The sequence below is a fragment of the Xiphophorus couchianus genome, chromosome 10 (genome assembly GCF_001444195.1).
Source record: "Xiphophorus couchianus chromosome 10, X_couchianus-1.0, whole genome shotgun sequence".
Taxonomy (NCBI): Eukaryota; Metazoa; Chordata; class Actinopteri; order Cyprinodontiformes; family Poeciliidae; genus Xiphophorus; species Xiphophorus couchianus.
The window spans coordinates 1909198-1937173 of record NC_040237.1 but is presented as its reverse complement, the minus strand read 5'-3'; the positions used below and the strand labels follow the sequence as shown (position 1 = coordinate 1937173).

General features: G+C 36.9%; 1 protein-coding gene across 2 annotated transcripts in view; it reads right to left on the bottom strand.

The window, feature by feature from the left end:
• Positions 1-26367, bottom strand: part of ccdc186 (coiled-coil domain-containing protein 186) — a 33906-nt gene extending 7539 nt beyond the window's left edge. Inside the window, exons 1-14 of one of the 2 annotated variants that reach the window (XM_028029743.1) lie at positions 26231-26367; positions 22726-23635; positions 21783-21909; positions 19081-19209; positions 17539-17751; positions 17143-17262; positions 15482-15586; positions 15060-15158; positions 13368-13454; positions 13146-13288; positions 11497-11752; positions 9131-9320; positions 8876-8974; positions 7635-7863 (exon numbers count right to left, since the gene is read on the bottom strand). In XM_028029743.1, coding sequence (XP_027885544.1) covers positions 7635-7863; positions 8876-8974; positions 9131-9320; positions 11497-11752; positions 13146-13288; positions 13368-13454; positions 15060-15158; positions 15482-15586; positions 17143-17262; positions 17539-17751; positions 19081-19209; positions 21783-21909; positions 22726-23615 — 2687 coding nt within the window. In that variant the 5' untranslated portion in view covers positions 23616-23635; positions 26231-26367. The remainder of the gene's footprint in view (positions 1-7634; positions 7864-8875; positions 8975-9130; positions 9321-11496; positions 11753-13145; positions 13289-13367; positions 13455-15059; positions 15159-15481; positions 15587-17142; positions 17263-17538; positions 17752-19080; positions 19210-21782; positions 21910-22725; positions 23636-26230) is intronic. The other variant, XM_028029744.1, reaches the window with a different exon arrangement.
• Positions 26368-27976: the final 1609 nt, after the last annotated feature.

The window sequence follows — 27976 nt, the reverse complement described above, 5'->3', positions numbered from 1 at the left end:
GAATTATAATAGACTGCAGTGATCAATTAATCATAAACTGCATGTTTCGGTTTAGGGGCAACGGGATAAATCTCCACGTACACAATGCGGTTTCACCGCAATAACAACACGGTTTGGAAGTTAAGCTAGTAGCTCCAAACTTCCTGTTTCATTTTCCCCGGAGAACAGCTGAGTTTCTATTAACCATAGAATCACACAAACTGGAATTACGAAAAATAAATTCATTTACTGGAACACTGGAAATTTAAAAAAAATGTTTTTCAGTGTTTTTTTTGCACGACAATGAGCTACTTTTTCAGCTGCGTCAAAACTACGAGTTGTGATCAATCAATCAATCAATCAATCAATCGTATTCAATCTAGGCAGGTCAATGTGCTTTAGGCTACATAATAAAACACAAAATTACAACTTTATAAAGAAAACACCAACAATTGGATGTTGCTCCTGGCGAACAAGACAAAGAGGGCGACAGGAAGTGGTAGAGGATGATTTTACTGACTTATCGCCTGAACAAACTTATTCACATGTGATTTTTATTGCGTTTCTTACTTAATTTTGTGTTTTTTGACATTAGTAGAATATTGGGAGAGTTTTGCGCACATTAGTTATGACAATAATTTGAAGACAGTCTTACATGCAACCCAAAACAAAAAGCTATTCCTACGTGTGAATTGACGTGAGCAATCTCAGACATAAAGATGGGGGGAAAAAAAGTTCTGCATTTAGGACTAAAACTGCAAAACTCCTTCCCATCTGCAGCTCAGCTAAAAAAAAGGAGTGAAAATAGGAGAGGAGTTCATCATGAAGTCCAACAGAAAAGGTCAAGAATCTCCTGCTCTTCAGATGGTTCAACAATCAATATTTTAAAATCCGCTCGACCCGGCACGATGCCTTTCAGACACGAAAGACTGGAAACAACCAGTCCCCAACACTGGTGTTGTTCCAACTCCAATTCTGGATGTTTCAAAGGTGAGGATGAGCCCAGAAAGACCTTTTGCTGAAGAGACGTTGACGATTTTTACACAACAATGACAAGCTTCAGTCAGGTATATTGGGAGTTATGTGATGCACCAAGACAAATTAGTGAATAATTGTGAAAATATCAAATTGATTGATTTTTTTTATTTTTTCCTGTTTCGGTTAATTACATTTTTTTGTTTTTCACCAATTTGTTTCCATACAGAGTGACTTGAGTCCACCCAAGAACATTTTCTTTTTTGACAAATGAGTTTAATAATTTTAATCTATGTTCATTTTGAATTCAGGTCAATTCATTTAAGGAATGGTTGAAATAAAAGCCAGTTTTTTAAAAGATATTAGGATATTTTTGTGATTTCTATTTATGTAAGGAAAAAAAAAAAAGAAGTGGAAATCAAATTTTGGATGCAAAAAAAATTTGGAAATGTATTTTTTTTTTTTTTTCTCCGAAGAGTTTTTTTGCGGCGCTAGTGGCTCGTATTTTTTGTACAATAGGCAGACAGGAAGGAGGGTGAGGAGAGGGGGGAAGACATGCGGTAAAGGTCGTCGGGACCGGGAGTCGAACCCGCGACGTCCGCGTCGAGGACTAAGGCCTCCAAACGTGGGGCGTGCTAACCCCTTGCGCCACCACAGCACGCCCCGGAAATGTATTTTTAAGCTGTAAAAATACCAAGCTGTAAATCGGATTAGCTTGGTTTGGTTCTGAAGAAGAGAGGCCAAAGACTTCAGCCTTTATATATGTGAAATAAGGGTTAGGGTTAGGGTAAGGGTTAGGGTTAGGGATATAACCAATAAAGGTATAAAAGAGTGCAGAAGACAAATGCACACCATTAATTTTTAGATTAAAAAGTAACAAAAATATTCAAAACCAATTATTTTCCTTCCGCTTCACAAGTTTATACAACTTTGTGCTGGTCAGTCACATAAAAGCCACCAGAAATTCAATAAAGTTTGTGATTATAATGTGACAAAAGTTCAAACAAAAGCAGCGGTTTTAATATGTTTGAGTTGATACTCAAAGATAAAGAGTCTCCACTTGTTTAAATTTCTTGAACGAGAAAAGCAGTCAACAAAAACATCTTCATTTGCAGTTCAGGGACCAGAAACGTCTCATCACCTCTCACGGGTATATTCTGATCTGCCTGGAGGCAGAGAAACATCCCCTAGGGGGAATAAGCTTTGCTTGGTTTGCATACATCTGGTCATAGCCGGAGGCAGCAGACAAAAACAAAAGACAATAAAAAACACCCAAACAAGACAAAAAGGGGGAATTGTTTCACATCAGGTTATTTAGATGAACTAGATTGGTGTCCTAACAGTTTCATCATCCTCATCTTGAAACATGTTGAAGACAATCTTAGCTGAGCTGCTGCATGAGAAATATCACAAACCAGACGGGGGAGGAGGTTGTAGATTTCAAAGTGCAACATGTAAACAGAAAACTCACTGCTACGATAATTAGTTTGCAGAGCTGTGATCATAGCTGGAGAATCGGTGTATTTTCTGGCAGCGCAGAGGCGAAAGTCAACAGGAAGGGAGATTATGTATGAAGGTTTAAGGAAGAATTAGAGCAGAGGAGGGTCAAACTAATACAAAACAATCACAACAGGAGCAACTACTACAGCTACTATCATCCACTACTGTTTATCTAAAAAGTGAACTACAATAAATTATTTTTAAAAACTGTCACTAAATAATACAGAGACCATTTAAAGTGGTTTGAATCTTTAAAATAGAAGCTTCACTGACTGTATAAACATCGTCATTTCAGACTCCATTGATCTAATATGTCTGTGGTATCCCAAGGTTCTGTCGTGGGCCCGGTATTTTTAATAAATGTATTTTTTTTTGCTATGTTTTCACTCAGTTGGACAGACCATTAATACATTTTGTAAACTAGTGCAAAAATGACATTCAGATGGTTGGAAATAAGTCAGATGGAGTCGTCTGATCAGGCAACAGTTACGACTTTTACACTTAGCAGTTAAGCCAAACTTGAGATTTCTCTTGCTGGCAAATCAGAAACAACTTGTTTGAAATGGTAATCATTTAAAAAATTAAGATACATTGTGTCAAAACAGGCAGTTTAACATTTATTTAAAAAAAAAACTCCACAGCCCTCCATTGCCTTCAGCTGGCCCAAAACTCTGCAGCAAAACTGAACCAACAGAAGAACTTACATAACTCCTGTTTATTTCAAATTCTTTTAAAAATCCACACTAACTTTCAGTGCTCTGAGTGGCTAAGCTCTTTCCTATATCATGGAATTGTTAAAGCCACATCCTCAAACCAAAACTTATTCATAGTCGCCAAGGAGCAGATATAAAACTGGAGGGGATTGCAATTTTCCACACAGTTGCTCAACTGTGAAACGGCCTTGCTTTGTCTTAACATCGTCTTGGGAGTCTGGACTCATTTAATAAGCAGTGGAAGACAGTAGTTCACTGTCTTTTTAAGCAGGTTTTAATTAAAGATGTTTTAATGTCTTTATGAAGTAAATGTGCTAAATAAACACAACTTAAAACTTGAGAGCAAAAAAAATGTCTATGTACTTCAAACTAAGTGGCAAATGTTTTGGTACAATGACAATTTTTCCTCCCGAATAAAAGAAAATATGTATTCCAATAGTTTGAATTTACACAATATATGTACAGTATCTCAGTAACAAAATGGATGAATTTTACATATATTGGCAATCTTGGAAGAGATTTACACAAAAGCAGGATTTTATTATCCCATGCAAATAACGTGGAGGTCACAACAGGGATACGCATGCAGATGCCTAAATCTGACTCATTCTGACAAGAGGACGATTATATTTAACATGCAGCTCAAGCAGTTAATCAGCTACTTCCTGCTACAGCATGCAGCCACAATCTGTGTGGTGAGAATACTGTCCCTCAGAAAAAATTAACTGAAGATTGATCAACACAAACCTAAAACCCTGCAGGTGAGAAGCGACTTAACGACTGAAGCAAATACAGGTGGAGCGTAAGTCAGATTATCATCACAAAAAAGTTAATTTAAGCTATTGACATTACTTACTGCACTACAAAAACAAAATCTTATCAAGTATTTTTGTCTAGTTTGTAGTGCAAATACTAGGGGTGATTTTGTGTTTTGCAGTGTAACGTTTATTTAACGTCATTACACAGAGTGAAGCGTTAATGAAAATGAAACTCCTTTTCTTTGCCAACAGAAAAGTACTCAGTACTTGGTCGGAGTTAATTTTGCATGAATTAGTGCATCAATGCAATCGGCCAGAGGCTCTGCTGAGGCGCTAAGGAAGCCCAGGTTGCTTTTAATAGTGACCTTTAGCTTCTCTGCATTGCTGCCTCTGCTGTCTCTAATAGATTCCCTGCGGCATTTCGGTCAGGTGAGTTTGTAGGTCAGTCAAACACAGCGATACCATGGTTATTAATGCAGCTAGTTTTGGGAATGAGAGTGTGAAAAATGAAGTCAATGCCTCCATATGAAGCTAAAATTTTGGCTGGGATGACTTTTGAATTAAGAAAAGCAGGGTAAATAATCAAGCAACTTTGCCTCTTGGTGCCTACCAACTCTTCCTCCTAACTCTGACATTAAATTCCAGATAAAATGCAAAAATTATTTATGTAAAGGCATATTTTCCTTCCACTCAACTTTCAATTAAAATGCTTGGACGCAAAACTCTGAACAGCGGACGTCTACTTACAATGGAAACCAGATATTTATATAAACCAAATAAAAATACACACATTTTTTCCTCACTGTCTGATTTGAAATCAGATTAAAACTTTCTTGTTTTAGCTCAGTTAGAATTACCAAAATTGCTATTATTTGCTAAATGTGTAAATGTCTTTTTATTCACAGTATGTAAATGTCTCCTTAACATAATTTTCACTGCTTCTGTAAGCAATCACACCCCTTTCTTATGCAGTAAAGATTCATTTTTCTGACCTTTTCCTTCCTCTTTCAAAACCAGTCTTATATAATATTTTAAGTTTTCAGAGAAAAAACAATTTTGAGCTCTCAGCTGTACATCATAACAAAGGAATAAAGCAATACATGTTTGTAATTTTTACTCTTTTTGTAATGATTCTGTGTTTGTCACATTTTCTTGACTGAATTAAATGAATTTTTCAGTGATATTTTAGTTAATTGGAACATATCTGTAAATCTATGTAGCAAAAAAAAGAGAGAAAAAAAGCAGGTCAATGCAAAAAGCAAAAGAAGCCGCCACCATATACTTTCCCCATCCATCCACTTTCACACTCACAAATACAACACCTGAGCTAGCACAGACATGAAATGAAACTTACCTCTGACTAGGCTTTCAAAGGTCCATATATATGGACCCCAAATCCATCACGATAGTTTTTAATAAAACAAAAAAAAGTGACGTAAATTACACATATGGCTACATGATTATAGAAGCGGCATGCAGAGATCAGCGGGAGGATGACAGATGTGAGAGACGGCTCGGAAACATGCAAGATGACAATTTCTCAAACGTATAACTCCCCAGTTCCTTTTTATCCTTTTAGAAAGCAGCAACACATGGAGGCACATTGAGAGGTGGGAATGATTTAGCCCAGAAGATGCAAAGACAGAGAGATGGGGCAAAATAAAAAAAAAACTGAAAAAGGAATCAAATAGTTATATTTTATCTGAAATTGATTGAGAGTAACACAGCCTTAAATCTTAGCAATAAATCTAAAAGGTAAGTAATGTTTGAAGTATCTGATGCTAATTTGTGCATTTCTGACATATTTGAAGTTACCAGCTACTGATTTTGCAGCTGTCAGATCTATAGTTTGATGACAGAAAAAAAAAGCAACACATTGAGCTTTAACATCTGCTTCAAAAATAATTAACAGTGATGAGAGGATAAAATGCCCTACAGATAAATAGGAATCTTGAACAGAAGGCATCTGCTTCCCAACATTATCCAATCGATTCCAGTCACCTGAACAGACCAATGGGGTTTGATGATGTGCTTTTTTTATGGTGGATTTGTGTGAGTTCATGTGGATGAAAACTTTTCTGAAACCGAACACATTATTTTTAACAAAGTGGTGATTTTTATTTTCAAAAAGACCTGGCTACATGTGGACAAGGCCTTAGTATTTAGCATGTAGGTGAAAAAGTAACATTTCGTCCACAGATGGGAGTCTTTTGTCTTTCTTCTTCCACAGAGATCAGATTTGTGGAGCTAATAATTGTACTGTCACTAACTTTATCTACTGAAACTTTACCATGACCCTCTGGTCTGATTTTACTTCAGATTATTGCTCTCCTGGTCCGTCCTGTCAGCTTAGTTTGGCAGCCATGTTGTAGGTGTGGTACGTTGACAGTTCTGTCAAGCTCTCTTCATTTTCAGATGATAAATTCAACAGGGTTGCAAGAGATTTTAAAGTCTAGGACATAGTTATTACCCTAACCTTCCACTGTTCCACTTTATACAGTTGCTGCTTTATATTGGTCTATTACATAATATTCAAATAAAGTACACTTAAATTTGTGGTTTATTTTACATTTGCAAGGAACTGCAAAGGTAAATTGTGTTCAAAACGGTCTTTGGTAGGCATGTTATATAGTGATTCTAAATTAAAGCCCGTTACAAAATTCTGACTTTTTTTCTCAGAAAATTAAAGTCAGAAAAAGTCAGAATTCAGAGGAGAGAAAAAAAGTTAAAATTAGGAGAAGACAAATAAAAAGTCAGAATTAATTTTTTTGTTTTTGTTTGCAGTGGTTCTAATCTTCTTCCATAAGTAACAAGCTACAAATCAGAGAAGTGCTTACTTCTTTACTTTCCCCCCAATTCTTAAATAGATTTTGTTCTGACTGAACTTTATGTTTTGTAAAGAAAGCCAACATCCCATTTTGCAAGTACACAAGCTGCAAAATATAATGCAATGACAGAACACAAAGCTGTGCAGGAGATGCTGTAAACTAATAATTAGCTTCCTGATCTTCGCCTTCTACAGTTCTTGTTTCTTTATTCATCATCTTCCTCATGTTTTACATTCAGACTTGTCAATGTTCACCAGGCTATCCTGGAGAGGATGGGGACAGAGAGGCAAAAAGGACAAATTCACATCCATACTCTGGGTGGTGTAACACCCCCCGGGCTTTGCTGAGATTCTGCCAAGCTAAATTTAGCAGCGAACCGTGGGATTCGTCCTCAATTTTAACTCTTAAATGTAGGTTGAGCCTAATAGATTCAAGTGCAGAAAGACAAGAAATTAGAGGTGAGGCTCAGGAGACGACCCGAGACAAATCCAAGTCCATAACTTTATGCGAATAAGAGTCATTTTCACATGAGGAAAATGTACAATCCTCATACGAGTCAATTTCCCCCGGATTATCTACCCAGATGGAAGAAAACTGCTGGAATGAGGAGCTGATGTTATCTCAGGAAGGGTTGTTAGTTTTGTTAAAGGCAGATCACAGAAATCGTCTCCACAGCATGATTCAAGATTCCTGTAGCTAAAGAAGTCGCTGCAAGCTCTGAAACCCTGAACCAAAGCTTTTCTGGCATTTTGTTTTCTGTTATTGTAGGCTCCTATATCGCACACTTAACACACAGCTACATTGATCATTTCTGCATGATTTATTTGTATATCTTAGGAAACAAAACCTTTTGTTTTGAACAACTGGACCACGCCACTCACTTAGTCTTTTTCCGGATCTCTTCCACCAGCTGTTTAATGTGATCCTCCATGAACTCGATCTTTTCCTGCTTTCTCGCCAACGCCTTTTGCAGACGGACAATCCGGTCCACGAGGACGGCCTTGTCCACCTCTGGGAAGCTGTCCACCACCATAACGGAGGGACCGGACTGGCTCTCTGGCGACCGCTCCTCTACGCTGCTGCTCCCACCTTGGCGTGCGTTTAGGGAACCTGATTGAGAATTGGAGATACCAGTTGTTTTATATTACAATATTCTGGGTTGGTTTTGCAACAACTTCATGTATTTTAGCAAAAAAATAAATAAAGTTGCATTGTTTAGTGTAATTTTCAGCTGGAAAATTTGCATAAGGGTGCAAAAAATTTTAGAAGAGCTCATGCTTCACAAAGTCAGTTAAAAATGTGAAACATTATAATGGACATATTAAAAAAATATTTTTTAAAGAATTTTTGTATTCTAATTTTGATGATTCTCACTTAAAGCTAACGATTACCTAAAATTTATTTACCTAAACATTTTGACATAAGAGCAATAAAAAAGGATCACTAATGAGCCATACGGAGCCACTGTTAAAGAAGCTGGCTGTACCCAAGCAACTTTAGGGAAAGCTGAGTGGAAGGAAAAACTATGGGAGAAAAATAAAGAACATGTGTAAATGCAGCCTCCAGAGGATTGCAAAGCAAAGTTTATTCAGGAATTTGGGAGGAGATTCTAAAGGCTGAACTCGGGGCTTTAAATGTCACCAAACACAGAACTGTATTCCGAACCACAACTGTTGAATTAATCACCACGGTATCACTGCGCACCAAACAACAAAGACTATGATGTGTTGACAAGTGGAAAATAGAAGAAGCCAGACAAGCTGAGGGCTGCTATTAATAGTTATTTATTTATTAGTAGAGCCACAGGCTGATCGACTCCATGCTACGCTGCATTGATGCAGTAATGTATGCAAATGGAGTCCAAACTAAACGCTGAGCACATACACAGCTCAAAATATTTTTTCAGTAAACTGACACATCTAATTTTCTGAAAATGTAGTTAGCTGTGAGCTGAAACAAAAGCTTGGTATACATTTATATCGGAAATTAATTATCGTTTATTGTATTTTAATAAATTAAGATATAACCTAATGCCAATAAAGTGGGAATATTATATTTAACAGAAAGTAAGGAGTATGAAAGATTTAGATTAAGAGTGTGACATTAAATGTTAAATACTAACCAAATCTCAGAGCAGTACCTGAGGAACTGGAGCGGCTGCCCATACTGCTGGCGTCCCGGTCGCAGCCGCCATTCTCAACCTGCTCCAACTTTTTACGGGCTGCAGAGAGAAAACATCATCATATCAGAACTAAACAAAACAGAGCTGCACAGAACTCAAACACTGAAACCCTGACATTTTTCTGCACGTAAAAAACTTAAGTGACTTGTAAGACGTTTGCCTTTTATGCTAAATTCAGTGGATGTAGTATCGAACCTTGTGTTAGTTGTTTTGTGAGGTCTTTAATGTTGGCAGCTTGTTTCCGTTTCTGGGTCACCAGCTCGTCTCTCAGCTCCTCCACTCTGGTCGTCAGCTGGGCCACCTCTGTCTGCAGCGCCGCCTGTTTCTCCTGCAGGCCCTGCACCTCCTGGCCCCTCATCACTTCTTCCTGTTTCAGCTGTCGTGACTGCAGATTTATAGGAACGCAGGTCATTATACAGTGGAAATACTTGTGTGTAATGACGTTTTTAATCGCTTAATTGGGTTAATTTGGGTTGTTGAAGATTTAATTTCTGGAAAATGTTGATTTTTTTTTTCCACCAATGATCTCCTTGGGTTTCCATAGATTAGAGTGATCTTCTTTAACAAATGTATTTTAAAGTTTCTATTTATTTCAACTTTGAACACAGTTCTATGATGGAATATTAGAGCCAGTTGAAGATTTATTTATTTTTCTTTTTTTACAAGAAAAAAGTAATAATTTAGGAGAAGTAGTAATTTTATGAAAACTCCCAAATAAAAATTCAAAAAATTAAAATGAGGAATATTGAGCATCTCCTTAAGTTGTACAGATAAATAATACTTAATATTTAAAATAAATACTCAATCCTTTAACACATCAGCATCAACTTATCATCAATAGCAGGACTTTGAAACGACTGTGTGTATTAAGACAGATCGTTCATGTCAGATCCTAATAACTTAATACCTAAGCTTCATGAAAACAACTTTTTTTCATCATATTAAAAGAAAAAAATACATAATTTTAATAACGACTATATAGTAGTAAATAAACAAAGATTCTCGTAGCCTGGGCTTGATAGTCCGTTGTACAACTCACAGAAAGGATGATTGAAATAAAAAACTCTTTTAGAAAATATTTTCTGTCATTTGTTTTGTTTTTGTTATTGCTTTTTAAAGCGAAAGAATAAAGATTTAAAATCAGAAATCTGGTATGAAAAAAAATAAATCAGATTTTTACTTTTCAGCCAAATCACCTAGCTCTCGTAGTAAGATACACTGCCTGGCCAAAAAAAAAGTCGCCACCAAAAAATGGTCACACTCTCTAATATTTTGTTGGACCGCCTTTAGCTTTGATTACAGCCCGCATTCGCTGTGGCATTGTTTCAATAAGCTTCTGCAGTGTCACAAGATTTATTTCCATCCAGTGTTGCATTAATCTTTCACCAAGATCTTGTATTGATGATGGGAGAGTCTGACCACTGCGCAAAGCCTTCTCCAGCACATCCCAAAGATTCTCAATGGGGTTAAGGTCTGGACTCTGTGGTGGCCAATCCATGTGTGAAAAAGATGTCTCATGCTCCCTGAACCACTCTTTCACAATGTGAGCCCGATGAATCCTGGCATCTTGGAATATGCCGTTCCATTTGGGAAGACAAAATCCATTGATGGAATAACCTGGTCATTCAGTATATTCAGGTAGTCAGCTGACCTCATTCTTTGGGCACACAATGTTGCTGAACCTAGACCTGACCAACTGCAGCAACCCCAGATCATAGCACTGCCCCCACAGGCTTGTACAGTAGGCACTAGGCATGATGGGTGCATCACTTCACCTGCCTCTCTTCTTACCCTGATGCGCCCATCACTCTGGAACAGGGTAAATCTGGACTCATCAGACCACATGACCCTCTTCCATTCCTCCAGAGTCCAATCTTTATGCTCCCTAGCAAACTGAAGCCTTTTTTTCTGGTTAGCCTAACTGATTAGAGGTTTTCTTATGGCTAAACAGCTGTTCAATCCCAACCCCTTGAGTTCCCTTCGCATTGTGCGTGTGGAAATGCTTTTGCGTTCACAATTAAACATACTCCTGAGTTCTGCTGTTGTTTTTCTTCAATTTGATTTGACCAAACGTTTAAGTAATCGCCGATCACGATCATTCAGGATTTTTTCCGACCACATTTCTTCCTGGAAGACGATGGTTCCCCACCATCCTTCCGGTTTTTAATGATGCGTTGGACAGTTCTTAACCCAATTCTAGTAGTTTCTGCAATCTCCTTAGATGTTTTCTCTGCTTGATGCATGCCAATGATTTGACCCTTCTTAAACAGACTAACGTCTTTTCCACGACCACAGGATGTGTCTTTTGTTTTCATGGTTGTTTAAGAAATGAGGAGTTACTCATTGCATCAGCTGGGGTTAAATAAATTGTTGCCAGCTGAAAGATAATCGCCTATGCAGTACTTATCCAATAGGAGGCCTGTACCTATTTGCTTAATTAAATCCAGGTGGCGACTTTTATTTTGGCCAGGCAGTGTATTATGCATGTGTTTGCTATAAAAAACCATCTCTCTCATCAACCCCAAACCGTTTCTCAGTGTGTCCCCTCTCAGCATCCTTACCTTGTCCTCCAGGAGCCTGCTGGTCTCCTCCAGCTTCGCTTGCAGCTCGGTGAAGCTGCTGCTGACCTGATCCAGCTGAGACTGCAGCGCGTTGCTCTCCGACTGCAGGTGGGCGTTCTTGCTGCTCAGCTTCTCAGTGAAGCCCAGCAGCTCGGCTTCACGCTCCCTGCTGCCATGAACGTCGCGCTGGAGGTCGGCCATCTGACTGGTCAGGCTCTCCACTTCCTCCTGGAGAGAGTTGATCTCCTGTTTGTCCCTTCATAAAACAACAAATGTGAGACGTGTTAAAATCTTAAAACAACTGTTAAAGTAGCACATGCTAGAAAAAAAATGAGAAAATTCATATACAAGACATCAATCCAGCAGAGGTAGAAAAGTTCCTGAAATCCATTGCTGTAATAAAACCCAATCTTTACTCAGTTTTTGTACCAAATTTGCAATGAGCACGTGATAGAAGAGCTCTTTATCCAGTATAAAGCCCAGGTATTTATAATAAGTAAGCTCAATTTGCTCACCAAGGGCAGTGGTAATCAATAGAAATATCTTATAGCCTTTGGAAATGTGAGAAAACCACTGTTTTTGTTTTATTCACATTCAGACAAGTATATAAACGAGACTGAACTACGATAAAGTCAGACTTTAAAAACTCTATAGCATGTGAGAGTGAAGAAGAGCAACAACCGATTAACAAGTCATCTACATAAAAAATGATAAAAGGCATTTGACAAATTATCACTAAAGTTATTTATATGAATAAAAAATAAAAGCGGTCCAAGAAGTGACCCTGCGGAACTCCTTTTGTAATTTCAAGGAGAGAGAAAGAGGAACTCAAAGGTTTCTGTTTGACAAATAGTCAGAGAAATGGTTAATCAGATTCACTACCATCATGGCAGATGTGAAGTAAAGAAGACAAAATGCTCTAATTAAGTCAAGATGTGCTTCAATATGGTTTTAGTTTGAAGGTGTGTGTTAAATCTGTCCTGTCTATCATTTAGGGATCTAACAGGAAAAGGATAAATACCATTATTACTACAATTCAACGTTTTTTTATCACTAGCGTTTCCATAACAAATGTGCGCAAAACTTTTTCAATATTCTGCTAATGTCGATGTTTCCATTAAATAAGAAACATAAAATCTCATGAATACGTTTGTTCACCTGATAAGTCATTAAAAAATGCAATGATCCTCCAACTACTTCCTGTTGTCTCCTTCTTCGTGGTTTGCGCCAGTGGCAACATCTGGTTGTTCATCTTGTGACTCGTGATGCAAAAAAAAGTAAATAAATTGTTTCCATAGCAGTTTTGTGAAATAAAACAATTTTGATATGGCCAAAAAAATCCCACATCATTCTAGCGCCAAAACATTTGATCAAAAAACTTTTTTTTTTTCGAAATTGGTGCATTTCCATATGCAAATGTATTTTCGAAATGTCAAGTTGGACAATTGTATGGTCAGTGGAAATGCAGCTGATGGCAATCAAAGATGATAAAAAGTGTGTGTATTTTATTGGAAAAAATGAAAACTAAAATAAAATTTAATTAAACACTTTCCAACCACAATAAGGTTATCAAGTGATTTCCACACAGGGCTCATCTTTGTAGTGTGTGTCTGCTCGAGCTGTATCGATAAAAACTTGTGCATCTTTACCGTTCATGCTGCTCCTGGAGCGCAGTGACCTCGTCCAGTTTTTCTCTCTGCCGGCCAATCTCAGCCTTCTGCCGGTTTATGATCTCCCTGTATTTGGTCAGCTCATCCTCCCACCGCGGCCGCTCGTCCTCTAGACACTTTAACTAAGGAGCCAAACATCCTTGTTAGACGGAGGTTAGATGGCTCGCTGGTGCTACACAAACATCACTCTGGATGACAAACCTTAGTGCGGAGTGTTTCCAGCTCATCTATGCTTTCTTTGTAACTCTTCTTCAGGTCCTCCAGCTCTTTAGCCTTTGCTCGATGCATCTACAACAGGAATGAGGTTCTATTTTATATTTGTATGCATTGTATTCTCATGTGTTCTTTTTTCTAGAAAACAAGGCTGTCAATATTTTATGTAGCGTCATTACACAACAAATAGATTTCCTTGTAAGCCATGTATTGAGTTTGTTTCTTTATGAATTCATTAGGGATGTGAAACAAATGGTGTTTTTTCCCCCATGTTTTGCCTCATGCTTTTAACAAACTCATTATTGGTGCTGCCGCTAGTCAACTTTTCCAAGAAGTCATTAAAGGCCTCCGGTATCCACGACGACGCAGCAGTAATGGGGATTCTGGTAAATTCTATTTCGTCCATTCATCTTTTCGCATCCAATTTAAATGTAATCTCCCAACAAGTAATGGAAACAGTTTTGTTTGCATAATTTATGATTTAGGTTGCTTCATCATGAGTGTATGAGATACATAACAATAAATATAGGTTCAGAGGGACCAGTGGGCCGGAGTCAAGGTTCGAAAATAAAAAACTGAAGAGCGTCAGGTCAGCAATTTTATTTAACGTCATAACAGACGGCAGCTTTTGTTGAAAACTTCCTTATCAAAAAATTGGACTCTTCTTTCTGCTGCTGCAAACATCAGAAATTCAAACATAGGGACTATTTCTCTTTTTTTCTTTTTGGAGGCATTTACACTGAGCTGTCAGCAACCTGTAAAAAATGAAGCACACCCTCGAATTAATCTAACTAGGTGATGTCTTCTGGGTTCGTTGTTGAAATGCAAGGCTTAATATTGATTATTTCTAGGCCATTTATTTTTAAAGTCTGATTCCCGTTAGAGTGTGGCACTGAGAAAAACAGGCCACAGTGTTTGGACCGAGTCCATCCGTTCGGTTGTCTGCATGCGGAGCATCAGAGGCAAAATTACTGCAACTGCTACGTTAAGGCAAGCTGAGAAAAAAAGTGTAGAAACAAACTTTAAAATCAGGATAATTAATAATACACTTAAAAATAAAGGGAACCTGTGCTGTGATTTGTCTTTTAATGGACAATGACATGGAAAAAACAATGTGGTAATTTTTTTCCTTGCTTAATCTACAAAAAGATTCAGATTTAGACTTCTTACATAATAATGTAGTTAAAGGAAAATCACTCATGCTATTCCAAATGTTTAGCAATAAACATTTCAAATTTTCCTTGCATTTATAATTAACCTCCTTTACTGTGATAACCCAAGAGACTGATCTGGATCCAACCTGATTGAGCTATTTTGTTAAAAAAAAGAAAAAGAAAAACCCTATTTCTGTAATCTATAAAAGCTCAAGTGGTATCAACACGTTAGCAAGGACAACAAAATCTGAGGATACATCTTCTATTGATGGTCCATATTTTAAAATTACTTGTAGCTAATTTTATCTCCATATTAAATAAATCAGAGCCCACAGGACGCTTATTTTATCCACAGTATTATGTTCTTATCTGTTATTCCTTTGTAGGCATCACAGTGATCACACTGCCAGTTGAAATGTTACAATCAGTTATTTCATTTTGGAAATAAAAGGAAGAAAAAGCGCATTGAGAAAGAAGATGAATATGTAAAAAAAAAAGTGCTTTAACTTTAGATAACGTGCGTCACCTCTAACTGGTCTGTTTGCTCCTGCTTGTGTTTCTCCAACTCTCCTTTAGTTTCCTTCAGTTTAGCGTCCAACTCGTTGGATCTGAGCTCTTCTGATTCCTTAAGAGGACATAAATTATTGTTTTAAGTACAGGTGCATAAAACATGAGAAACAACAGTAAATGACATTAATATGTTCTTGTATTAAATTATAAAATCATTGTCTGGTGTGTTATGATGTCAGAATTAGTAGTTCTGATTAATTTTTCTAGGAGAGTCAAAACTATTGTGGCTCTTTACTGCCACCATCTGACACATTCAACCACATTCAGTCTGGTCAGGTTTGCACCTTTACCTTAACTTTTAATAGTAACAATAAAATCAATGCAAAAATAGCCTCTTAATTTCTGTTGTGATCATGATCAATCTATCACACAACAAACCTGGTACGTTCGGATCATGTCCTGGCAATTTTTTCGGATCTGTTCCGTCTCTTCTTTGGCCTGAGCCAACTTGGATGTCGTTTCTCTCAGCTTGTCTTTTGTTTCCTGGACACAAACAAACATGAAGGTGCTTTTGTAGAGGAAAAAAAAAAAAATAAAAAAGCCTCTTATCTCTCAGAGGGTTCAGGTTAAAACCTCAACACTCATTACTAATTTGTTTTTATCTTTTCTAGCATTTTTGCAAAAGGAGAAACAACAGCCAGATCTTCGTGGCCTTCAGCAACTCCTGAGCTTTTGCACCCTCTTTTGTTTACTGTTGTTTTTCTGCTTACAGGGAGTGGGAAAAAAGAAACTGTTCTTTTGTTGGAGCCGTTTTTCAAAAACAGCTACAACAACAGCAGCAATTTCCTTCCAGGGTCATTACAGTGCAATTCCTATTTCATTTCATCCCCAAATCGCACATTTAATCATGTTATTTTGCAGCCTGTTGAAAGAGAAGGTGATCGTTTTTATCCTGACGTAGATCCACAACTGGTCAGGTGTTTTTTTTTTTCTGTTTTATATCATACAGGGTGGTATGTATGATGTATAAAAACTGAAAACACACAAAAGAACATTAACATTTCGATGATAATTTTAACTTAAAATGCAAAATGGAATCCTAATACCAACATCTGAGCACAAGAATCATAATGAATAAAATACAGACAGCTTCACATGTATCTGAACACTTAGAGCCACTGTGGATAGAAAAAAGTTAATAAAAAATAATTTTAAAAAAAGAAAAGGAAATTTCCACCAAAAAATCTCAGAAAATTTATAGAGAAAAAAGAAGACACTTTCAGAGTTAGAAAAGTCAAATATTTGCTTGACAGTATTGACCGAGATTTGAACCGGGCTCAGACCTTTGATCAGATATCACATCTGGACCTGGGTTGTTAGATGTTTGGGTTAGAAGCTTTACGACCTCTGTTGTTTTTCCTGACTGCCCCCTTGCTTGTCCTTCTTAGACAATAAAAACAGGAGCCGTTGTAAGGGCAGCCCAGAACGCTCTGTGGAACTGATCGGAGGAGAAGTTTGATAGAGCCTTCCCTTTTGCAAAAGCTCCACGTAAAATTCATATACGTTGTCTGTGGTTCTTTCTTTTATTTAGGTTCGAAAGAAAATCACAAAGATCTATAGACTTAATGTGAACTAGAGTAAGAAAATAAAATGATAATATCAAAAAATCTCTAACAGCTTGAAATATTCAGAAATTTCTTGATTAATCTCAGAAACCTTCTGGGGAAAAAACTAGTTTTAAAAGTCAAAAAATTCAAAAATTCTCAACTTTTCAAACTCCAAAGTTTCCTCTTTTTTGGCAGATATTTACTAAATTTTTTCCCTTATCTAAAGTGACCACAATACACCGTCATAAAATACCAACACAAGCTTTGTTTTATTTTACCCATTTAATGAAACATTTTAAAATTATGGATAGATGTAAATTTAAGCCCAAAAAACCAATAAACAAAGGACGGCAGGGGGATCCTACTGTATTACAATTAAGAATAACAAAAAAAAACCAGTAGTGCCAAGCTTCTTTTTTTTTTTTTGTAAAGATTGAACCCAGGCTTGTATTGGCAACAGAGAATGAGCAAAACCAAACTTTATAACATTACCTTATGAGCATCTGCTTCACTCTTTAATTTGTTCTGGGCCCATTTGACTTTGATTAGATGAGAGTTGATCTCCTCTTTTAACTTTTCCCCTTCTCGTGTCAGCCGGCCAACCTCACCCTCCTGTGAATAAAGGAGCATACGAATGAGACTTAATTAATGTACAGAATAACAAAAAAATGTTGATTAGGGTAAAATGGCTGTTTGAGATCAAATATTCTGTTAAACCGACACTGCTTAAGATATAAATAAGTCAGTAAAAACACTTCTGTCATTTATTTTCCGTCGTGAAATTGAAAACATAAATCTGAAACTTTGTCCTTTTCAAGGTTAAGGGGTAAATAAAGCAGATAAGGTTTTTACATATTTCAAATAGAAAGTATTTAAAATGTAATTGACCTTGGCATCATATAGCTGCTGCAGCCGCCCCTTCTCCTGAGCCAGCTGGTTCCCGCGCAGTGCTTGGCGGTCCACCTCCTTCAGCGCTTCCCTCAGCCTCTTCTCTAAACTCTCCTTGTCCCGTCTCAGATCCAGAGCCTCCTTCTCCCCCCGCACATATTTCATCACCATGGCCTCCTTCTCCTGCCGTGCCTCATCACACTTCTTGTTCACCTACATAGTGCGGTCGAGTTAATATCCACAATTTCTTTTTCTACAGGTTTGTCGCAATAAGTTAGAGCATAATCAAAACAAATTCATTTCAGAAGCTTATTTTTCATTTAATACACTTTCCAGATGTTTTTTTAAAATTAATTATGATAATTTGGCATGCAGCTAATGAAAAGTCAGTTTCATTGGTATCTTTAATAGAGAAATGTTGTGTTGCATCCTGAGCAATAACTGGGATGAACATCAACTTGACAGCACTCCAGCATTGACAACTTCCATAAGAAAAGGTAAAGAAAAAACAAGTCACTGTTACTACAATTGGATGCTCACAGTGTGCTACATTCAAGCATATTGACAAAGTTGAGTGAAAGGTAAAAGTGTGGTAGGAAAAGGTGCACAAACAGCAGGGATAAATGCTGCCTTGAGAGAATTGGTAATGTAAAGCCCATTCAGGAATTTAAGGGAAATTCACAACTAATAATGCAGGTTATCGATGAATGACTTCATCTAAAGTTGATTGATTTTATTAATCAACCATCGATTAATTGATAAGCGGCCATTTTCCTAAAAACGGGAGTTTTTAGTTTGACATAGCAGATGTCTGAGGTAATGCATAACCTTCATTTTGCTTTAAATGTTTGTGCTTTGAAAGAATGACATAAAAACACAAAATATAAAGTAACATTTTTAAAATAGTTATTAAGAAATACAATACTTTGATGCATGTCTCTTACAAGATAGGAAAATAACAGCTTAAACCACATTGTAGTAAAAGCTGTCATCATCATTATTCTACTTTAGTTTTGGGAATACAAAAATTCAGTTATTGTCTCAAAGCTTCAACACATTAACATAAACAAACGATCTGAACCTCGGGGCGGCAACAGTCGACTATGACTGGGTCAGTGCTGAATGATACAAGCAAAGGCCCTGAGAGGGATTTGGAGCATAATGTAACGCATACTGTTCAGTGGACAGTGAAATTAAAAATTGTGAAGTGTGACAGAACTGTCAAGAGAACAGCAGCCAGCACGGCTTTAACCAGGTGAGCAGAATCAGGAAGAAAAACGTTCCGCCAGCAATATTCGTTTAGCAAGCGATTTAACCTGCAGCAAGAGGAGTTTGGTGAGCCATGACCTTGAACGTTCAGCTGCTAGTTTTGTGCAAACATTCATAAACGACATGGCAGCAGAATTATTATTTTTGGGCCAACTGTGGCTAAAAATAGGTAATCTTTTTCCAACTTTAAAGCCATGCATAAAGCGGAGTCATGCCAGAAATGCAAAATAAGGGTTGGATACAGTTTGAGATTAGTTTCATATCCAGTCAAACCTGTTCTATCCTGTGAGAGGTCTCCCTATGCAGCTGCTGCAGAGCAGCTTTGGACGATTGCTCCTGGTAGATCAGTTTTTCCCGCGACTCCTTCAGTTCTTTCAGAAGCTCCTCCACCCGCCCCTCCAGCTGCAAAAACAGGGAGAACACGTCTTGAGCTACCCAAACCTGAGCTAACCGACTCGGCAGGATTACAGCTGAATCGAATTAGGCTCACAGAGGAATGGAACCAACACTTTCTGTTACAGAAGGAATTTCCCTGAGAAGATTTGCATTAAATTACACGGCATAGGAAAACTTTACTAAATATTACTTAAGGTTACGTTCACGCTGCTGCCCGAAGTGACCCAATTACGATTTTTTGCCACATCAGATTTCTACTGTGTGGTCGTTCAAATTTCCAAATATATGCTACTTGTATGTGATCTAAAGTGTGAACTACAAAAGACCTAAAACTGTCCCGCATGTGGGGTAAAGAGCGCAATAACGTCACAGAGCGGGCTCTGTGTTTTGCCAACTGCCATTAAAAGGAAACTCAGTGTTTGCAGACATAAACATGGATGCTAACAGTGGAGCATAGTTTGTGATTTTGAAGTTGCCAGTATTAATAACTTAATCCTCATTATAGTCCGCCATAGTGATTGTTTTTCTATCAGTTTGCGAGTATCAGGGCGCAGAATAGTGACATTTGTCGAGTATCAATGACATTCAGAACCTGGCTGTTAAAATTCAGGTCTCATTTGAAAAGATCGGATACGTATCGAATATCCAAGAGACCTGGGTCGCATTTGAAAAAAATCTGACCTGTGTTGTTCAGACTGTCATAAAAAGATCAGATGCAGGTCGCAATAAGAAAAAAAAAAAAGAAAAAAAAATCAGAATTGGGTCACTTCGGGTTGCAGTGTCAATCTTCATTATTGAAAAAAACAAACAAATTCTCCAATGTATACATCAGACTGGAAAGAACAACAAAAGGTGATTTAATCAGACACTGTGCAAACAAAAGAATAAAGAAAAATATATACCTTTTGTATACCTTCATGTTTACACATTAAAAAAAAATCCATTAGATATTGTTCCAGTTATGAGAACAGGTGATTTAAAATTTCACATTAGGTCCTATGAAGAGGAGACCACTTTAGTTTTTGGTAATCTAATCAAATTGATTTAAAAACAAAACAAAAAACAAATGTACACAAATGATGTCATCTGAGTTTAGATCCCAATATCATTTTCTTCACCCTTCCAGAATGCTTTGTTTGACGTCCTTAATTAGCAGCTGAACAGGACTGTGGAATAAATTGAGTTGGATTGGAAAGCTGCGGTGATGGGTGAAGCTTAACAAGATTTGGCTGTTGGGTTGTCTCCTAATTTGCACAACAGTCAGAGCAGGCTAAACTACTCAGGGTTTAAATAATAACAGTGAGTGATACACAGCCTGTACCCTGTCTGCAATTAATATGCGTTTAAGAAATTCTTTTTTTTTTAAAACAAGAGAAAAGTTAGTAGTTATATTTTTTTGATAAGTCACAATGCAAAATATTATAAAAAAAATAATGAAAATATAAACTAAAGTCTTTAGAACTATATAGCTGAGGTGACAGCTAAAATAATCAATACAACAAATATTGCAAATATGAAGCTGCTGTGTTGTACATTTAAGAAAGTGATATGTAGGACATGCATGAAGTAAGGAAAGACTGCAATCACCTTCATCATAGATAAACTCATAGAAAAAAATAAACATATAGTCTACAAACTACTGTTAAAATAGAGTTTTTTGTCAAAAAAACAAGAGAATAAAAACTAAATCTGTCAAGAACTTTATCCCACATTGTCGAACCACTTTATGATTGGGTAAACACTTAACGGCAATTCAAATTAATCTGATAAGCCTTGATTAAAAGCTCAGATGTCCTAGAAGGATTTTTCAGACATCCTTTAAATAAAGATAAGAGTTTGCAGAAAGATTAAAAGTAGCAGAAGGATCATAAAGAAACTAAATTTTCACATAAAATTCCTTAGAAAGCTTAAGTTAGAGACAACAGCTTCTCCAGAAGAAAAGATTTTCAAAATAACCTAGGAACAGTTCAGATCAAAATTAAAAATGAAATCTGGGTGGTTTCCGCAAGAAAGTTGTGGAAAATATGGCAGACTTTGAGAACTCTTTCCTTTAACAAAGTTTCAGCTTATGGGTGTGCACACCTCTGGACACAGATAGTCGTGGTATTTATTTAAGATAACCTTTGCTTCTAACAGGTTTGTTTGACTTTCCATTCAATTATAAAGATTAAATGTCACATTAAAGATGTAAAAGGTCTCGTAGGGATTCGTCATGGTCTAATTTTTTTTGTCACAGTGTTAGACATGTTGCAATGCCGGATGAGAAAGAGAGGAAACAAGAAAAAGTGATTTTAGAGCAACTGGTACTGTCACTGCAGCTTCACAAAAACATCACTGTCAAGTTCCCATGATCAACAATGCCATTCATAAATGACAACTTGTTAAAACAGAAACAAACTCGACAAAGACTGCTCCTGAAGGTTTTCCCAGAGATATGAATAGATTTGGTAAAAAAAAAAATCAGCTAATATGAGGATTTTTTCTTCACAAACACATGACAACATGACATCTACCTTCTACAGAAAAGACAACTACTGCAAAATCTCACTTCAACAAATCCAAAAAAGAAAAAAAATTACCTTTTTAATGGAGCTCATGTGTTGCTTCTCTGTTTCTGCTCTCTTCTTCAACTCTTCCTTCATGTTGTCTTTTTCCGAGCAGATACCCAGGATCAGTTCTTGATGTCTCTTGTTCTCCTCAAGCAACCTAAGCAAAAAAGTTCAAATAGACATCAAACACTTGAAGTCCTTCAAGAATTTAGGTGCATTACATCTTGGCAGGGTAAACAGGGTATCTACAAATGTCAGGAAGTCAAATTTAAGACTTTTTAAGACTCTTTTTGTGCCACCTTGGATAAAATTTAAGACTGAAAAGTTGGATGACTCTGCTGTATTACAATCAAACACAGCATAAGCTGAATTTTCTGAGATCTGTTTGTGGCTCTTGGCAGCAGCTTTATGCTTCTCACAAGTTTGTTGTGCCAAACGTAAGTTTTTGTTTATTTTTCACAGCATGCAAGTAGCCTTGTAAGGGTTTGGAAACAGACATGAACCAGTTGCAAAGACGAACAGTGTACAACCGTCTAGCAATAAATTTGCATTTAGCCATAATCAAGACAAAAAGAAAAGCTAGGTAGCAAGGATATATTAACAGCTGATTACCAGGAGGTTCAACCAACTAGAGTCACAAATTGCAATTTCTCTATCTTTTTTATGTATGTATGTATATGTATATTATGTATATACACATAACCTGCATTTTAACTCGAGTCGAACAAATCCCAATCTCGTTGTAATCTGTTGATGACAATGACAAATAAATCTTATCTTATCAATGAACATGTCTGTGAGCGACTCCAACATTTGCCAAACAGACGAGTCCCATAAGAAAAAAAATCTACATATGTAGAGTACCTAGTCCTGCCACAACAAAATGTAAGACCTGTGATTAAAGTATTTAAGGCCAACTCACATTTTCTTCCATGAATTTAAGACTTTTTAAGGATGTGTGTATGAAATTTACCTTTGAATAGCCTTCTCCTGTTGAGTGTACTTGTACTGCACACACTTCTCAAAGACGTCCATGCAGCCCTCCTGGTCTCCTGGGAGTCCATTGACAGGGGAGCTCCCTTTCCCTTTCCCTTTGCTATCGCTTTCAGACAACCCGCAAGCTAAAAGCTCTGACTCCAGCTCATCCAACAGCGACTCTTGCGACAACGAGCGCTGGATCTGGGAAATAAGCTTTCGGCTGCAGTCGGTGTCGAAAGGGCTCGACGAGGATTGTAAGGGGATGGAGACGTTGGCGGTGGTCTGCGGGCTTGAGGCCGGCAAGAAGCTGAGCGTGTCGGAGCTCGGAGTGGACGGTCCGTTAGAGATCCCAGAGGTGGAGGAGTCTGTAGGGGAGTTTTTGGAAGTGCTTTGGACAGAAGAGGGTGAAGGACTGCTGTCGACAGCAGGTGACTCCAACGGTGGCTCACTGTCATGCTGAGCTGTTGCGTCAAAAGTCAATAAGGTCTCCATTGTCTCTTCGATAACAGGAGGACTTTCTGCTACATCCTGACTGGCAGCAGCAGCCTCATTTGAAAGACTAAGTGGAAGTCTGTCAGTTTCACTAGAAACTTTCCCAGCATCACCTTCAACATCAGCAGCTATCTCTCTCACATCATGATGGTGCTCACTGCTTATCCGAGCTCCTTCTTCAGTCTTGATTAATCCACTTTCCAGCTGGTTCTCACCTTTCACCTGATTGCAAGTCTTCACGGCATGATCACTGTTCTCAAAGATTAATTCCACCTCTTCGACATTTGACATACTACAATGACACTTGTCTCCAGAGCGTATTTCCTCTGTTGCTAATTTATCATGTGATCCTTCCATTGTCTGTGCAGCTGTAGTCGGAGCCAGATGTTTCATGCTCCGCTTACGGTTCAAATCTGGCAACGAGGAAAACAAAAACAAGAAAGTAAAAAAAAATTTTTTTTCAGTATTTCGTTTACGTTTATCAGCAGAGAACTAAAAGTTCCTGGAAGTCATCGGTGTCATATCCCTGTGCCATTTGCATCCTGATCTGCACTTCATGTGCTTAGATCATCGATTAGCAAAGGAAAAACTTAAGGAATGTTCACAGACAGACTCAAGACTCACCAAAGAGGCGTGTTGTTGGCCACGCCAATGACAAGATTATTTTTTCTGTAAGGAGTGTGACTGCAAACGTCACACAACTGATAGTTATTCAAGATTAACATATCGACAGAGCTTCATTCAGCAAAAAATAAAAAAATCTTTAGAGATGTAAGTGTAAGCAAATATCAGTAGCCTTTACCATAATTTTTCTACTTTTTTAAAGTATTAATAATGGTCTCAAAGCATAAGAATGATAGAGTACAAACCTGCTAATACTGAAGCAATATATATGAGGCTGTAATGCAACAAAATATGTCACAATTAACTGTTTGCAGTTTTAAACGCCTTGTATTTTTCTGTTTATGTCGCATCTAGTTTTCCATTAGCTGCCTTAGTACTTTAGGTTCTCATTTTTACACTGATCATCTGGATACTTTTCTTTTTTATTTAGAATGATCTCAAGCTTTACTGTTTGTTCATCTATTTGGTTTAAAACTAAATACACAAGCTTAAGATGAATGAATGCAGCAGAAAATCAAAACAAAATGGAAAAAATGGGAAGGGAGTGTCTTCAAAATCAAATATGGCTGCCTTGCACGCAACAGCTAACAGCTAGTCGTAGTAAAAAAAAAAGTACCGGTATATGTATCTAATTTGCACTTTTAATTATCTCATTAAAATCATTTAGACTGTAGTGTACAACAACCTCCTTCAGTGAATCTGGTGCTATAGTATTAAAAGGACCAGGATGTTGTGAGTAAAGTGAAACATTTAGGTCATATTTTAAGGAGTGATTTGTGTGATGATGATGATTTGCAAGTTGTACAAGCAGACTGATATTTTTGCACGTAAATTTAATATGTTCAAATGGCCATTTTTCCAGCCTATTCTTTTTGTTGTTGTTGTTTTTTTTTTAAATTAAAAACAACAACTACAGTAACGTGGTAATAAAGAAACTACACATTTAAAATCCTCCAAAAGCTTCCAAGATGGAGATATCTGCAACTTAAATGTTGTCATGGTGACCAGTGTCCCTACTTTTTATGCCTTATTGCAGAAACTACATGAATAAATGTAGTAATTTAATAGCTAACGCTCTGTTGACAACGAATACCTCAAATTTTAAAACAATGGAACAACTGTTTGCATGCTCTATTACAGTTGTATTTATTCTCCTCTTTTGTTGTTTTTATTTTATTTTTTATGAAATGGACTAAATTTGTCTTGAATAAAGCTTTTCAGAAGAGCGTAAAATTGTTATAAATATAACATCATTACCTGCAGATGAAGTGCAAGGAGTAAAATATTTTTTTTTATCTATTCTCAACCCAAGTAAGCGCATTCAGATTAATGTAAACATTTCCAAGCACAATACCATTCCTTATTATATTTGATAAACCTTTTTAAAAGCATAAAGAAAATAAAATTGTATGCTATGACCAAAAACAAACACAAAAAAAACAATAATGGAAATAGAAAACAGGTGACATGCAAAGAGGTCCATGCTAAACTTGTAAAAAATTAAATGTCTTTATATCAGTATGAATCATTAACTGTTCATCCAACACTGAAAGGGGCTGTGTCAGCATTTACTGTGTTACTAATCCATGGGATGATTCAGAGTTAGTAGGAAACTTATTAACCTTAATTCAAGTTCACATTTTTATTCAGCAATACAACCATTTTACTGCTATACTTGTTTTTAAGGAATCCACAACTTCCCAGCAGCATCAACCCCACTCATTTGAAGACCATCTTCTTGTATCGATTTAGATGTTCTTTCATAAAAATATGGCTTCTAAACAACAACAAACCAAGCTTTAAGCTCTCCACTTAGCTTTCCATATGTGATGTAATATTGTGACATTCACAATGTTTTCTCTGCTTCCATTAATGGAAAGGTTTAGCTAGCATACGTACAAGGATGCTCCTCTGACAGGTGTCATAACAAACATCGGAGTTATTAACATCGTGAATGTATTATTTCATTATTAAATTAAACATTTCAGAGTGCAGTAAATCCGTGTGCAACAATAAGCAGCAAATCGATTAGTTTTTTTAAAATAGTGCTTGGAGTTTTATTTACATCCCGGTGCATTTTGACGTTAGCAGTACATGCCCCTCTGGCTTGTTAGCATGCTAGCCTTGTTAGCTAAGACATGGCATCAGGGCTTACTGTCGGGCTCCAAAACGAGTTAAAACAGCAAATGCTATAATAAAACACTATAAAACCATAATGTATGATTATTACCAAGCTCTAGGTTGGCATATTTTAATGTTAAAAGCCCGTCTCTGTTTCACCTAGTTAGCTAAGCTAACCCAGATAACACATACGTTAACTGAGGCTAACTGCTAGCGTGTAACACCGGCACAGAATGAAGCTAAATAAAGATAGTTATACCCACCAGGGGCCAACGAGTCATCGTGTATGTCCGTGCAATTTCGGCCACAGCACCCTGTTTATCCAGCTGATCGCCCAACTACTCAATGCTATGACACATCAACAAATATGGCCGCAGCAGGAGAAGGAGAAGGATAGAAACCAATGAATGCCAAGTGACAAATGACGTCAGTCTGACGTTAACACAAACAACAGGTACACCTGCAGGTCTGCCCGGTATTTTCGAGTAAATCCACACCAGGTAAAATGTAGGTGAACCGCATTGCAGCTGTGGCCAAAGGTTTGTAGGTTTGCAAAAAGTTGCTTTGTTTTGTTTTTGGGGGTACCTGGCTTTGGTCTAGGTCATAATGATTAAATGCAACTAACCTAATCACAAAGTCTTCCTTGCGTTGAAGCAGATTGACCTTCAATAATCATTTGATACTCTCATTCTTACTTCAGGGCATAACGTTAATGTGAACAGCTGATATTATTCCATTATTCAGATTCCATTTGAAGAGCAGAGTGGTTGTTTTACAAAGGAGTGAGTGGTGCCTAAAACTCATTCATCACTAGTCAGCCATGGTTACGGAAACATGAGCTGTCATTGCTGACTTGCATGAAAAAGGCTCCAAAGGCAACGACCATTCTGCATGTAAGGTTTCACCCAAATCAAGAACTTCAATGAAAGAGGTTGAGTTTCTTTGAAAAAAAAAAAAAAAACTTCAGGGTGCCTATGGAAAAGAAATTAAGTAGGATTATCTTCTGAAGAGGACTAAATTACTAGATGACACTAGGACTGGAATGCTAAAGGATGGAATAATTCTATATTTTTATTTTCTGAATAAGTATGTCCAACTGTTGAAGACATTTAAAAAATAAAAATAAAAACTTTCTGTTGAAGAAAAGGTGAATAAAAGACAATTGTTCAAAAGATATGAAAAAAAGTTTTACAGTCATTACCAACAAGGAAGATTTCAATACATTAGTATTTAGATTTAAAAAAAATATAAAATCAAAATGAGAAACAGCAGAGTAGGAAAATGAAACATTAGACAAAGAACTATATAACCCAGTAAGCAGGGAATTAACTAATAAAATCTGTTAATAATCCAAAGGGATTGCAGTTGCTTTCATTTTCACTTTAGAACATAAACTCAGAACATTTAACCCTAAAATATAATGTTGACTTCAAGATTTATATTTATTTTCCCTTCCAGATTAATAAAGCGTTTTTTAATTTGATTGAAATTGCTACCCTCTTTGAAACAATCGATTGTGAGCAGATGTCAGTTTAAGCTCTAGTGCAGTTAAAATCAACAGAAAATATAACATGTACACCAGTTTGTGAGGTGGCTGAGTTATAATGCTGAAAAAAGTTAGAACTGCTCCAGATCCTTTGCCCTTCCTGCTACTAAAATGTTGAATTATTTTATTTTTGGTTGCAATTTTTATACCTAGAATGCAGTGGAAGTGGACAGGGTTTTATTGTCGGAAGAAAACTACCCTGATTCCTGAAAAAGATTCCATCAGTAAAATAACAAAACCTTGGTAAGCCAAATTCTTATCAATATTCACCTTATTTTACAATTTTGACTGCTTGTGTTTTTGAAAATAAAATGAAAGAGTATGTAATCCAGTATAGTGCTGACCCTAACCAAAATAATATAAACAAATATATAAGCCAATAAAAATAAGAAACGGTACATTTTGCAATACAAGAAAACAATAACTCATATAAGCTTTTTAGTTTTACAGTTTCAGCTGTATG